Source organism: Urocitellus parryii, chromosome 10 (assembly GCF_045843805.1).
Source record: "Urocitellus parryii isolate mUroPar1 chromosome 10, mUroPar1.hap1, whole genome shotgun sequence".
Taxonomy (NCBI): Eukaryota; Metazoa; Chordata; class Mammalia; order Rodentia; family Sciuridae; genus Urocitellus; species Urocitellus parryii.
This window is the reverse complement of record NC_135540.1, coordinates 17,946,885-17,962,209: the sequence shown is the minus strand read 5'-3', so window position 1 is coordinate 17,962,209 and position 15,325 is coordinate 17,946,885. Positions and strand designations below refer to the sequence as shown.

Here is a 15,325-nt window from a genome sequence, read left to right as displayed (position 1 = left end):
CTTTGTTAACAGAAAAGAGAAACCATCCTGTGATAGCTCTGGTTTATTTTTCCTGCCCGAGGTTGCTTGAGAAGCAGTCTTTTTTATGTGTTATCTCTGTTGGTTTTGTTGAACATTTCCTTGGCATCTTTATTTTGAATTATTCATAACTGCTACAGCTTGGCTTTCACAATTGCTGAATCCCGTGGAAAGGCAGGTGGCATGCTACCTTGCTAAATGTTATTTCTGGGAGAAATAATATAGACATTTGAGTCGAGGGTTGCAATTTTGGAGTAAACTGTCTTGTGTTCATCTCAAGAGGTGAACCTAAAGGGGAACAGATTAAAATTCCCCCTAAAGGGGTACAGTTAAAATCTGGCCCAGTTTGGAACTTTAACCCTCATTAAGTCAGCATAAGACCATGGTATGGTACAAAATACCAAAACTACCTTTCTCTTGGTAGAATCTGGCACATAATGTTTTCAACAATTGTTCTGGCAAAAAGCACTGTAAAAATTGGAGATGGAGAATACACGCAGGGCTGTCTTGCTACATTGAAATTGTTATTGGCCTAGTGTATGGTCAAGAAAGCTACTCCTACATGAAAAAATACTTGACACAATGGAGAATCAGAGCTGAAAGCCATTCACAAAGTCATTTACTCCCATGAACAGCTGGAGCATGTATGCAAAATTGCTGAAATCGTATTTCTGATATAAGGTAGAAGCATTTTAAAAAGTTGGCCAAAGCATTTATCATTTATGAACCATTGTTTAATATTGGATGCATGAGAACCATGCCATTTTTTTTTAATGTGATGATGACTCACCCCACCATGAAAGCAAGAATTTTGAGTTGAGACATTTTAGCAGGTCTTTTTGTGACTAGTGCAATGAACTTGCATCAAGGTTTAAGGTCAGATCATACTTCCTCATTTTTATTATCATGTCCATTATATAGTATTTTCTGATAAACTCTAGGTCTCCTTGCCTCAGACATAGCAGGTGCTCAAGAAGGAATGCTGGTGGATATGAGTTGCAAAGTAGATCCCAACCATATCTGCCTTTAGATACTGGTTAATGTATACAATTTAGTGCCAACGTTTGAAGACATGAGTCTTAAAAATCAGAATCCATGAAATGAAGTTGTGCAGAATATTTTTGAGGGAGGGGGCATGATTAAGCTGCCTGACTTTTTGATCATTTGCCCCAAGTATTTCCTACAAAAATAACAGTATTCACGTGTTGTCTTTGGATGATGTGTGCCTGGTGTCCAAAGGAGCGTCCCCCAACTCATTAATCAAACTGCTCTTTATTTCTGCTTAAGTGACATAGTAGAGGTTTCTTTTTAGAACACAGAAAAAAAAAAAACATTAAAATGGAAAGCCAAAAAAAATTTCAAAAGTTAAGGGACATGTCTTGGGGTTAACAGAGAAAATATTTTTCTGCTTTCTCACATAATTTAAAATATGAATTTAAAAAAAATAATTATTTACCTATAAAGGGCAAGAAACGTCCCATGATTCTACTTGACTGTGTTTTGGTTGATATAAAGATTCTGTGTAATTAAAAAAAGAGAGATTAAGACACAGCAACTATATTGATTGGATATTTATGTGTTATGCAATAATTTGGATATTTCAGGGATTGAAGTTTTTGTTTTTCCATAAAAGGAAGCATTAATATTCCTAACCATGTGATATATATTAGAATTCATGAGATCTCATCCATATGATTTAACCTGACTGACACTATATTGCATTCAATACATATTTCAACTCTAGAGATATGTTAACAGAAGCGGTGGTAAAATTCTTACATCTCTGAAACATTGTCACTTTAAAAATGAATGAAATCATGTAGTTTCTTTTATTGACTGACAGCAAGTTCTTCTATTTTAGATGAAAGGAAATAAATATAATGAAGGCTCTGTATGTATTTCTGATAGAATCTAATTGACAAATCTTAAATGGTCATGAATATATTCAAAGGATAATCTCTTTGGGCACACAGCTCTAGATTTTAAAATATTTTCTCTCAGCACACTGGAAATATTCTACTGTTTTCTGGCCTCTCTTGGTCTGGTTGAAAGGTAGAAGCTGCTGCCTCCTTCTTGACAGGGATATGTAAAATTTACCAGAGATTTGAATCTGTGGGTTGAAGAATGGGATGCTTGACATCAAGGTCTCTGCTGTAATTGATGCCAATTGTGATAATGATAATGCTCAGAGTATCCCTTTGAGAATGGATGGCTGCAGCAGAATGGATAAACAGATTCTCATTTCAATGCTCAGAAAGATATTGTATGTTTATTGAAGTAGTGAATGAGATATGGTTGTCTTACAGAGCCCTAAAATTTTGAAAGGTGTTTATGCCTAAATATTGAGGAGTCCTGGGCCACCATGCTTGATATTTTTGAAAGTCTAACATCCACTTCAATATCAATTATATTTTTAGTCAACTTTTTTTTTGATAAACTGTAGCCAACTAATAATAGATGCTTGATTAGTGATTGATCTGAGGTTTTATTGCCCACTAAACTTTAGTGTATGTATGTAACAAAGATATTCATTGTCCAAAAGCAATAGGAAAAACATTCTGCCCTGAAAGATAAGGCTTGGAGGTGTGTGTGAATTCTGGTTTCATGAAATGTACTGTGTCTTATCCTACCCACTGAGCCCCCACTCTTCCTGAATCCTTTTAAATCTTTAGTAGTATGACCTGTTCTTCACCTCTAGTCATTGTACACTTGCCCTAGATAGTTTCCTCATTCTCTCCTAACTAGCTTCTGACAATCTGTGATTTCAGGAAAATGTGGTGTAGACTTGGCTTTTAATAGACCATCCACCAAAGAAATGAACCTTTCTGACATACAAGATTTTTTATTAGTAGGGCTTTTTAAAACTTGGGAAATAACCTATCAGTTTTCACCTGTTAAGTAAAGATGACCAAGAGTAGTCAGAAGAAATTCAGAAATATATTTGTTGAAGTGTATTTTAAAGTGGCAAAGAACTTATTTAGTATGCACGAGGCTCTGGTTCTGATCCCAAGCAGTGCAAAAAAAAAAAAAAAAAAAATGTGTGTCACGTGTATGTACTTATATTTTCGTCTATATTTACAGGCACAAATGCTTTATAAAAAATTAGAAGAGAAAGCAGTCAATAGGTAATAAATCAGAGAACTACACTTGCCATATTTATGAATTGGAGTTGGAGATAGATATATATGATTTTTTTCATATTTTTATTAGGGCTTTATACTTGTATATAATGGAACTCGTTGTTATATATTTGTACATGCATACAATCTAATAACATAATTTGGCTGGTATCATTCTCTAGTTTCTTTTTTTTGTCCCTTCCTCCCTCCTTTTGGTCCCTTTCCTGTACCGATCTCTCTTCAATTTTCATGAGATACCTCACTACCCTGTAACTTCCATGGATGTGAAAAAAGATATGACCCTTGACTTTCTCAGTTTGGCTTATTCCCCTTCACATACTGTTCTCAATTTCCATCCATTTTCCTGAAAAATGACATAATTTCACTGTTCTTGATGGCTGAATCCAACTCCCATGTTAGTCACCATTTTTTGCTGCTATAACCAAAAGATCTGACAAGAACAATTTTATAGGAAGAAAAATTTATTTGATGCTCATGGTTTTAGCCGTCACAGACAGCTGACTCCATGGCTCTGGGGCCAAGACAAGGCAGAGCATCATGGCTGAAGGGTGTGGAGGAGGAAATGGGCTCCAGACACGAAATCAGGAAGCAAAGAGACAGCTCCTCTCACCAAGGACAAAATACATATCCTAAAGGCATGCGCCAATGACCCACCTCTTCCAGCCACACTCTGTCTGCCTACAGTTACCACCCAGTTAATACGGAGGATTAATATACTGATTAGGTTAAGACTCAAAACCTGATTATTTTACCTCTAAACTTCCTTGCATTGTCTTAACACATGAGCTTTTGGGGGGGTATCTAATATGCAAACCCCATAACAACTCCATTGTTATGTATATCATATTCCTTACCCATTTATCTGTTGATGAACACTTAGGCTGGTTCCACAGTTTGGCTGTTGTGAATTGTACTACTATAAACATGGGTATGCATGTGTCACTATAGTATGATGACATGATTCTTTATGATAAGTAACGAGAAGTGGTATAGCTAGGTCAGATGGCGGTTTCATCCCTAGTCTCCTTAGGTACCTCCATACTGATTTCTATAGTGGTTGTATTAGTTTACCATCCAATCAACAGTGTAGAGACGTTCCTTGTTCCCCATATCCTCTCTGGATTTGTTTGTATTCTTAATGGCTGCCATTCTAACCTAAGTTAGATGAAATCTCATTGTCCTTTTAAGTTGCATTGTTCTAATTGTTAACTCTGTTGAATGTTTATTTAAATATTTGTTAGCTAACAAAGACTATGTTTTAGAAGCTTCATTAAAAAGATTTATAAAAGGGGCTGGGGATGTGGCTCAAGCAGTAGAGCGCTTGCCTGGCATGCGTGCGGCCCAGGTTCGATCCTCAGCACCACATACCAACAAAGATGTTGTGTGCGCCGAGAACTAAAAAATAAATATTAAAAATACTCTCTCTCTCTCTCACTCTCTCTCCTCTCTCACTCTCTCTTTAAAAAAAAAAGTTTTATAAAAATAAAATCCTTAGAAATTCAAATACACTAATGAATTCTGATAAATTTTTGAGCCAATAAATAGAATGTTACCCTGATTAACATTAATTTTGCCTCATCTGATATGCATTTGTTTGTAATTTATCAATTTCCTTTTTCTTTTTTCTTCCCAGTGTTCAAGAATCCAGTGTGTAAATTATATAGATTTCCCACATCTGACAATAAGTGGATGCGGATCCGGGAGCAGATGTCAGAGAGCATACTTTCTTTTCATATTCCCAAGGAACTGATTTCCCTCCACATAAAAGAAGATCTGTGTAGGTAAGAGAAAACAATTTATCATTGCCTCTTACATTACTAATTTCTTCACATCGATTTTTAAATTTTTTTGAATTAACAAATTTATAAATTATGTATGTTTATCATCTCCAACTTGTCTTGAAATATAAATATTGTGACATACATGCATACAATATAATGATATAGTTTGGCCCTTACCTTATAGAAAAGGTATTGATTAAAGGAAAAGTGATATAGAAGAGGCTGGTCATCATTGTCCCTAGGCAGTATTCAGAATCTAACAGGTTTTTATAGCTAATTGACCTAAATTAACATATGTAGTAACTCATTTACTTATCACTAATTTTTACCTACTCTTTTACTAGAACATTTTTTTCATAAAGTGTGATGATAACATGCATATTTAGACCTTCACTATCTGCTATGGTAAATATTAAAATATCTTGGCCCTATTGGCTATTGATCATTTAAAATATGCTTCCCAGTGGGATGTTCTGTAGGTTTATAATACACATGAAACCTCAAATTCTTAGTTCACTCACTACACACACACACACACACACACACACACACACAAGTAATTTAATAATGAAATGTTAACATTGCTGTTATATTGGGGTTAAGTTAAATTTATTACATTTAATCTTAACTGACTTTCAATTTTTTACTTTTTAAATATATCAAATAGAAAATTTAAAATTACAAATGTGATTTTCTTTTGTGGCTTGAATAAGCTCTACGTCTTGTGGAATGCTTGGTATCTAATCAATAACTTGAGCTTTGACCTTTAAAATAATTCTTACATCTTTAACTCATCTACTTACGACAACTATTTCTTAAATTCCAACTTGAATCAAAGCAGAGTAGACCACCTCCTTGGACCATTCATTTGTAGCAAGGCTTTAAGATATTTGTTGGTCTGAAAAACCATTTAAGATAATGGATAAAATTTGCTATGCAAGTGGGCATTATTGTACCACAGAGTTAAATCAGTAGCTATAGTAAAAATGACAGAAGAATTTAAGAGCTTATTGGTTGATTAGACTGTCTCTGAATCATGACTAATTAAATAATTTGTTTCTTTGCCTTTTAAACAAACCTGTCCTGACTTTTAAAATGTTTAATACTGTGTTACATTACACTGAATTCCTTTAAGGCCCTAAATCTGAGATAATTTTCATTTGTTTTAATGGTTAGTATCTGTAATTGCTGAAATATAGGATTTAACGGTATCATATGCCTTCTGCAGACCCATGCCATCAAGAGAACCAGAGACAGGGCAAGTCAAATCTGCCAGGTACTGACAAATTTGGTTAGGGTTCCTATAACCGCATAAATACTATATACCAAAGGCAAAAAAGAGAGCAGAAACTGAATTTTAGGAGAAATCAGGCAGGAAACTGGATTAGAAGGACCTCTGGATCTAGGCAATAAAGAATGAAAAGGAAAGAGGGAGACAGCAGAGTGAGGAAAATCAGGCCTCAGAAATCAGGCAGCAGGCATCAGACCAATCAGACTCAGGTCCAGAGAGGCTACAGCCCGACCAGGAACTGATGGGCTACAGAAGAGCCAGCTGCAAGAGCAAGTTTTAATGTGAGCCAAAGTGTTCTGAAATGGGCCTTCAGTGTCACCCTTGCCTGGAGCAGTGGCATGAATAGGCAGAGAGCAAGGACAGATCCCAGGAGCGAGAAGGGGGCTTACACAGTAAAGAGCAACACAGAGATTGGGTCTTTGAGGTCCTAAGAGAGTCATCCTCCTCAACATGGTTGTGCTCAGACCATTAGAACCACCCATGCTAAAGCCCTTCAGGGACCACCATTTTTCACTAAAAGGTTGGAGGCAGCAAGTTCTCACAGGATTAGAGGATGAGAAAGGACCCTCAGAAGACAAGCATGAATCTCGGGTGCCAGGCAGGACCTAGCACCTTTGATCAGCTGAGAGACAAGGAAAAGGATTTGTGAGATGAGGTACATTTAAGTTGTGACTATACCTTACCCTATATATGGGACCTGAGTAGCCGCACCTAGTTTAGCCAGTCCCAAATTTCCACTAAAACACTCACAAAGACACAGAAAAAGGAAAATTATGGCACTTCAAAAAATACTGAAATCTATGGACATGATACATAGGAAATTTTATATAACAATCAATTTTAAGCTGATATTATAGGGTTGAAAAATCTTGGTTGATGCTATTTAATTTAAAACTATAACAAGCTAGTAAAAGAGAAGATACAGAGAAAAACCTACACTATATCCCTATGTCTCTTTGATCATTCGTTTGGAAACATCTCAGAGAATGAGCAGCTGGCCTTCTGGGGCACATTTCCTACCTCTGAGTTAACCATTATGATATCTCCAACCCCTGCTTCTATTCCACTCCCATCAGTGTCTCTCAGTCCACTCGCTATTAGAAAATCCTCAGGAGCAATAATGAGCAGAGAATATGGAGAGCCCTTTGTTATTTCTGTTGTTCATTTTTTTTTCTTTTAACATGCAAGTGTTTTTCACCTACTCTGTTCTCTTGTTATTTTCTCTCTCTCTCTCTCTCTTCTTTTCATATGCATTCATAGCAAAATATTCACTGACACACGGAGAAATCTGGTGGGCGGTTTTGGTGGAGAACAAGGATCATTGCCTCTAAATACAAGGTTCCACGGCCAGAGATAAAACTAGTAACTGGGATTGTTCAGAGAAAGTCAGATTTCAATTTCAGGAAACCAAATGACACAAAAACCTGTTAGATTCTTAATACTGCCTAGAGACAGTGATGACCAGCCTGTTCTATATCACTTTTGCTTTATTTGATACCTCTTCTATTACTAGAAAGTGTTAAAAAATTCAATACTGAACCTTTAAGAACGTTACAAAGGGAAGAGGAGAAAAAAGAAACCACCCTCGAGACTCAAAGGGAAATAAAAAAAAGTACAAAAGTTGACTAGCCATCTGAGTAGAATGTCGGGAAGATATGATTATTATGAAACAGAATCAGAAACCCACAGGAAAAGAACCATTGAAAGGGAAAAGGACAAGAAGAAAGTGATAATAGAGCAAGTAATGAAATTTTAAAGTGCAGCAGCCAAATTAAATCCACAGAGCCAGCAGAGAAGATTTGACGTTAAGAAATCATCTCAGTAATGTGGAAGACAAATATGATAAACTCTCCCTAAATGTTAAACAAAGGTGAAAAAAGCTCAAAAGGATGATGTTTGATGTGCAGTGCAGAAGCGGGAAACTGCTAAATGATTTTAAATATTCTTAGGAGAGAGTAGTGTGTGCAAAAGGAAAGCAATGGCTGGGTATCTGTGTCCACAGGGGTGCCTTTTTTCCCTTACTGCCCAGATCGGACTAACCTTGTACTCCTCTGCAGAACCAAATGGCAGAAGCCAATGGAATAATGTCTAATGATTTCTGGGAGGGGAAAGGCTGTGACCCCACATCATTATTTAGGGTCAGGTTATGAATTTTTTATGAATGAAGGCCATGGAAATGACATACTTAAATATGCAAGAGCTCAGAAAATGTCATCCACAAGCTTTCTTACAAAACCTACATGAGGACATGTGTCGTCTAATAAGCTAAATGAAAAATTCAGTTTATGGAGTATTCTAGATTAGTACATAAATTGTGATACAAAATTAATAAATAGCAAAATATAAGAAAATGAATTGCTAATGTAAGAATAGGAAGTCCTCCTAAAGTACTCATGATCATATTTTTCTTTGTGAGGTGGAATCCCCAGCCTGGAAAAAACTCTTCTCTGAAATACTTTTCTCAGCTGCTGTTCCATTACATTTACTCAGATTCTAGAAAGAATCTGGCCCTGCTTGTCTTCCCTCCCAGCCCCACAAGTAGATGGACTCTGACTGAGATGCCATAGTGCTGTTTTCTTTCAGTACTTGTAAACAATACAAAACACTTCATTAAAGCGCTTGGAAATCATCCCTTGGAGAATTATTAATAAAAAAAGCTTTGACATTTTTCTTCAGGAAAAAAACAAAAGAGATCATTGCCTGGGTAACTTTATTTAGGTTATTTCTTTTGTTAGGGATGCATATCATTTTCTATATAACTGTTTTCTTATAACTATTGAGTAAATCATTACATTTTGGGTGAAGGGTACTAAAGCATACTAAGTTAACTAGTAGCAGACATAAGCTGTCACTAAGTCTTTTTTTTTTTTTTTGGTACCAGAGATTGAACTGAGGGGTGCTTAACCATGGGGCCACATCCTCAGCCTGTATTTTTATTTTTTATTTTGAGACAGGATCTCACTAAGTTTCTTAGGGTCTCACTAAGTTTCTGAGGCTGGTTTGAGCTTCTCCTGCCTCAGTCTTCTGAGCGTCTGGGATTACAGGTGTGCACCACCATACCTGGCCCTTTTCATATTTTGTATAATACCTGTAGAGATAGATCGATCGATCGATTGATAGATAAATAATAATAGATTGAGAGTTACAAATAAAGGTATACTTTCAAAAAAGAGAAAACTCAGTGAATACAGAATGAACTCAGTCATGCCCTACCTACATCAGCAGTCTTTCCTTAAGCACCAGAATTAAATATTTTTCTAACTGCAAGGCATATGGATATCTGCTATTTTAACCCAAACAAGTGTAGGCAGCTTTTGAATGCTATTTTTCAACAACACTTTGCTTAGAAAAGCAGGACTTGCCTCTTAATTCCCATGATGAAGAATTTGCTAACAAAGGCAGTCCTTAACATCTATAAAGTCTGGATTACGAAAATCCTAGACATGCTTTCATGATGATATGACTCTAAAATCTCCTTTTTTATCCCAGTTTTGACCTTTCATGTAATTAGCTGATAGCCAAAAAGTCAACAGTACTGAGTTGTTGTGTTACCATCTCTCTATAGAAGTGTTTAAGTATTTATTTGAATATTTTCTTACATTAGTGCCCTTATTTTATTTACCAAGGCTTTAAAAATGGAATATTAAAATGACTGCAATGCATTGATGTAGTTTCAGAAATTCACAGATATTTCCTTAAGTTTGATTATGGATTTAATTGGGAAAGAAAATAGACATTAAGGAAAAGAGGGAAGGGAATTTTAGGTCTATGTAGTCAAAACAGTGACTTAAAGACAAGGCATATTAGTAGTTTCATATTTTTTTTTAACTTAGTAAGAATGAAATCTCACTCATCACATAAAAGCATAGTATTAACTTTCACACATGGAGGTTGGTGTGTATTCAACAGAGTGTGTTGTTGTGGGTCAGTTTGCAGGGGTCACGTGTGTGTGTTGTGGGCTTGTTGACTTAGTGCTCACATACGGGGTTGATGAGGAGAATGGTGCCCTTTGCAGACAAGTTTGACACTGAGTGTAAATGTTCTGGAGGGGACAGAACTGTGCAGCAACTCTTTTCACATCAGTCAGGCACAGTGTCTGTTCTTGCCTGCAGGTGCCACCCAAAAACACCCTTGCTCTTGGTCTCACAGTTAATGTGACATTTGGACTCCACATGAACTACTTTTATTAAATTTGAAATTGTTTGTAGACCGATTCTTAGGGCTATGGCAGAGTTTAAATCCTTTGGAAACTCCCTCTGATTAGCCTCAGCTTAGCACCTTCTGAGTTCATGTTCACACACATAACAGCTTTTGAATCAGCAGTGAAGTGCTTTCAAAACACCATGCTTTGAATTGTATATCATGGTTTAGGTCCAAAAAAAATTGCCATCAGGGAACTTAGACATCACTCAAGTTATGTTTACTGCTGTGAAGAAAGGCTCGTATTGTGCCTAGTAATTTTCTGATTTCTTGCTTTGGGAGCCATGGTTTACAAATATATAGAATACACATTGAATTTTTACTTTGAATATCATACATTCCCATTATAAAAATACAGTAAAGGGCTGGGGCTGGGGCTCAGTGGGAGAGCGCTTGCCTTGCACATGTGAGGCACTGTGTTCAATCCTCAGCACCACAGAAAAGTAAATAAAGATATTTTTTAAAATATAGTAAAAATACAGAAAATATAGAAAAAAGGAAAATCATTCTAAATTCCCTGTCAAGAAGGAGAAATAGAGTCTTTAATTTTACATCCTCTCTCAGCTTTGTAAGCTTCATTGTAGTAAATGGATTTGTACTTCCATGACGATCACACACTGGCATCAAGCTTAATTTTCTTGCATATCTGAATTGTATTATAAATCCATCCATGATTCTATATCATCTGAAATGAAAATGTAGGCTACTAATCAGTTAAAATATTTCATCTTAATTTTGATTAATACATCAAAAACCTAGAAGGAAATATACTAGCATAATCACATTGATTGTTCCTAGGTGGTGAATTTAGAATGGCAATTTATTTCAAAGCTATATAACATTAATACACTAACCCTCGAAAATAACATAGAATACTTAGACTTGCCAATTAATATAGCGCCACTTCCTATAGTTTAAAAACTTACATTCATTCTAAATATCAAAGTCTATTAAAAACTTAGCTCCATTCAGGCCTGATTTTAAAAATTTGGGTGACTCTCTTTAGGAATATTGATAGTCCTTTAGAACTTCACTTGTCCCCTTCCCTACCTTAAGACAATATATAAGTAAATTAGGTGGGCTTACAGTATATACATAGCATACAGAACAAAGGAATTCTTGATTCCTTGTGATATCCTTTGGATGCTACTGGTTTCTATTATGGGATGATTGGTAATCACTGAGATGCATGGGTTCCATCTTCCTTTCAGGTGGTTTCTTGGCATCCCATTGGGGTCCCTGGGCATCTGATATTCAAATAGTTACCCTTCCTTGCTTTTTGGTCCTGGTCTTATACTTGCATCAAAACACTGACATTTGCAGCAATTCTACCATTGTGGATGTGTGGAAGCCTTTAGATTTCTAGACACCAGACACAGTCAATATGCATCTAGGAGCTTTCCACCATCATTTCCACAGCATGGTTTAGCTACCACGTTGAATCATTGTCAAGGCTATGGGTCATGAAGTCCTGTATCCTTGCCTATGTGCTTTATTGAAAATTATATTCTATCACATATCATTTTATAACCTCATTTTTCCCAGTATGTTATTAATATTTTTATACCTTTCTAAGTGCTTTTCTAAAATATGTTTCACATAGTTACAGATGCTCTGTCATGGAACAGCTTAATAAAGTACATAAAATTGTTGCTTATGTTTTTTATATATTATATAATATGAATAATTTTAATGAGAAAATCATATATATCTTTATTATCCTTTAGGCTTAAACACTAGAAGTAAAATTGCTAAAACAAGATGTGTGTGTTTTGTGGCTTTGGTTTCATATTTCCTAGTTGCCTTCAGAAGTTTGCGTCTGTTTTCACTTCTGTAGCTACATATGCACACCTTCAACTCTTACTAGTTTTCAAACTTTTTTAATTACTTGTGTAGTTGAACATTTGTCTATATGTGTATTATAGATACTGGCACACATACACATAACAGGACTGTGTGGAACTAAGATGTTCATCTTTTCCTTTTGATTTGCAAGAAATATTTATATGACTAGTATATGTTTTATAACATATTTTAAAAATACTATTTCTAATTTTATGTTTTACCTTATATATGAAGTTGTATGTACATTTTGTGGGTTTTTTTCCCATTGTTCATAGAAAACTTGTTTTTAGTCTCCGGTCAGTTCAATATCAATAAATGTTTCACATGTTTGTTTATTTTACATTTTGGAATTTTATTATCAGGAATTTATTTAATATAAAATGAGGCACTAAGTTGACTACGTTTCTAGAAATTTAATAAATATTCATTTCTTTTTTACTTCCTTATGGTATTTTCCCAATTACCATGTGTCTTCACCCTCATCACCAAAGTAATTAAAAATATTAAAAAGTATTAGTTAAAACAAATTTACTCTAAAAATGTACATCTTTGGAGTATTTGTTTTTTACATTAAGGAGTATGGTCCTGTCACGCCGTCTCTTCTACATTCAAAAACACTTTTATAGTTTTTTTTTTCATAGTGTTTTTATATTTCTTTAAAGAATTAATATGTTTGATTTTTATTGGTAATTTGAAATAATTCTTATGGACTTATTAATGCTACTCTTGTTTTCTCAATCAAATACTGATGTTTTCATCAACTTTTTTTTAACAAAATAAACTTCTTATATGGATCACATGCTATTTGTTTAAATGATAAAATGATCAAAAACTATGAATTTGTGATGAATCTTAGGTGCATAAACCCTGCCATGTGTGTTGCCATTTTTAGTATTTTTGAAAGTTTTTAATTCTAGTTTTATTTCATTCTGGACCAGTTGTTATTTTGTAAATTGTATTTCATTTTAAAGATATTAGCATTTTGTCCCCCCATGCTTTATTTAAACATTCTGAGTAATTAGTAGTTTTCATACTTGGTTTTCCTTATAAAGTTTTTCTCAGTTATTTTATAAATATTTTAAAATAAATTATGTTTTATATCTGAAATGTATAAACTTGTAATAATTTCTTCAAACTTGAAATTATTATTATATTCTCAATCTCTTACTGTTTTTTCCATCTTTTTTTCTTTTTTTTTTTTTGGCTACTTGATCTATCAAAGGTTAAAAGATTTAGATGATAAAAATCTTTCTTAAAGATAGCTTTGTCATCACAACAAAATCAACAGACATTAGCCTTACATTTCTGGCCTCTCTGTAGCATCCACCTGCTTCTGGGAAAGGCTGCCATCACCTGTGGCAGCAAGAGCCAAATGTCACCTGACATGCCTGCTGTGGCTCCTCCATGGGCTCCTCTCCTGCTTAGTTCTGCACTGCCTCTCTCACCACATGCTGCTCGTGATTTGTCACATTTACTCCCATGGAGTCCACTGTGGGCTCTATGCCATTGTTTCCAAATCCTTTAACTCCCACTTATCTTCCAAGCTCCAGATACCTCTACTCCACCACCTGCTGTCTATGTCTATTTACAACTTGTGGTTACTCCACATGCCTAAAGCTGAACTCATCTGTCTCCTTTCAAAACCCTTCTTCCTCAATTAGTTCCTATCTCCTTACATGACACCACCCTGCCCACGTGTAGGCTCAATGCAGAAGTATAGAATGTGTGCCCTTTTGTCCTGTCTCACTACATTTTCCCACATTCAGCTTCCAGATTCAGTTTCTAATCATTCCCATTCCACAGTTTCTTCCAAAAAGAATACTCAGAATACCCCCATTTCTTTCTTACAATAGTGTGGCAGTCGACTAATGGCTTTTCTGCCTACCCTACAACCTTACTATTTTCTTAAAATCCATGATTCACTTGCAGGCTCACAAAACGTGATTTAAAGTATTTAAAAAATGCAGACATACCGTGGGAGTTTTGGGGAGATAGCTTTGATATTTAACCTTTTAAGAACAATATTGGGATTATGTGCTGGAAAGGGGAGAAGGGAACAAACTTCTGCTTATAAAGTTCTCAGTTAAATACTTTCTTTTTGAGAACTTCAATAAACCATTCCATATTCATGATACATACAGGATTTGGTATTGAAAAGCAAACTCCTTCTTCTATTGGTTATAACTAAAACCTGGCAGAAATAGGAACTAGTTTATCATGGGGTAATTTAATGGGAGGAAAAGGAGACTAATGTGTTGAAAATTGCATATAAATTTCATATGTATTATGTGTGTGTGATAATAATATAAGTAGGTTTGCTTGTGTTTATAGTGCGTCGAGCTTTATGTTCCTTTAAGCTTGGGTTGGGTGCAGACAAGTTACATAGATCTCCCCAAACTACCACTGATAAAAATTTTATGGTTTGTTTTTATGTTGTTTTTTATATTTTGTTTATGTTGAATATTTTCTCCAAATTTGGTATGATTTCAAAATTTGGCTATGCTCAGCCTATGCTGAAGTATGCTGGTTATTATACAGAATGAAGGTACCTGTATAGCTCAAGCTTCATGCTAGATACAAATGTATTCAAACATGGTGTGCACATGTATAATTTAGGAGAGACTCCCGTGGCTATGGAGTAGTGGCTTTAACAAAACACCTACATTTCTAGGCAATACATGTATTTAAAAACCTTTCATTGTACAAAAAAAATTAATTAAATACATAAGAATATTCACGGAGAATAAATAGGAAGCTAATAGAATTAAACGTTTTTTTTTTCTTTTGTTCTCTTTCACCTCTTTACACATATTTCATCATTGATTCAAGTAAGGGGAAGAGGACAAATTTTCAAGCTTATGGTATTGGGAGTTTAAAAGGATAAGATTATTTCACAAACAATGAACCTGAAGGCTTTCTTAAATTTCATGTAAAACAGATGAGTATATTTATATGTATCATGCAGAAAAAAAATCTTATGAACAACATATTTATAAATATGAATGAAACTTTCATTATGGAAAACTGTAGGAGAATTTGAGACATACAAA

The 15,325-nt window shown here is 35.0% G+C and overlaps 1 protein-coding gene across 2 annotated transcripts in view; it reads left to right on the top strand.

Moving 5' to 3' along the window:
• Inpp4b (inositol polyphosphate-4-phosphatase type II B) overlaps positions 1-15,325 on the top strand; it is a 756,225-nt gene that overhangs the window by 558,291 nt on the left and 182,609 nt on the right. For both annotated transcript variants that reach the window (XM_026386173.2, XM_026386174.2), the window contains one exon: positions 4,792-4,939. In XM_026386173.2, the coding sequence (XP_026241958.1) occupies positions 4,792-4,939 (148 nt within the window). The remainder of the gene's footprint in view (positions 1-4,791; positions 4,940-15,325) is intronic.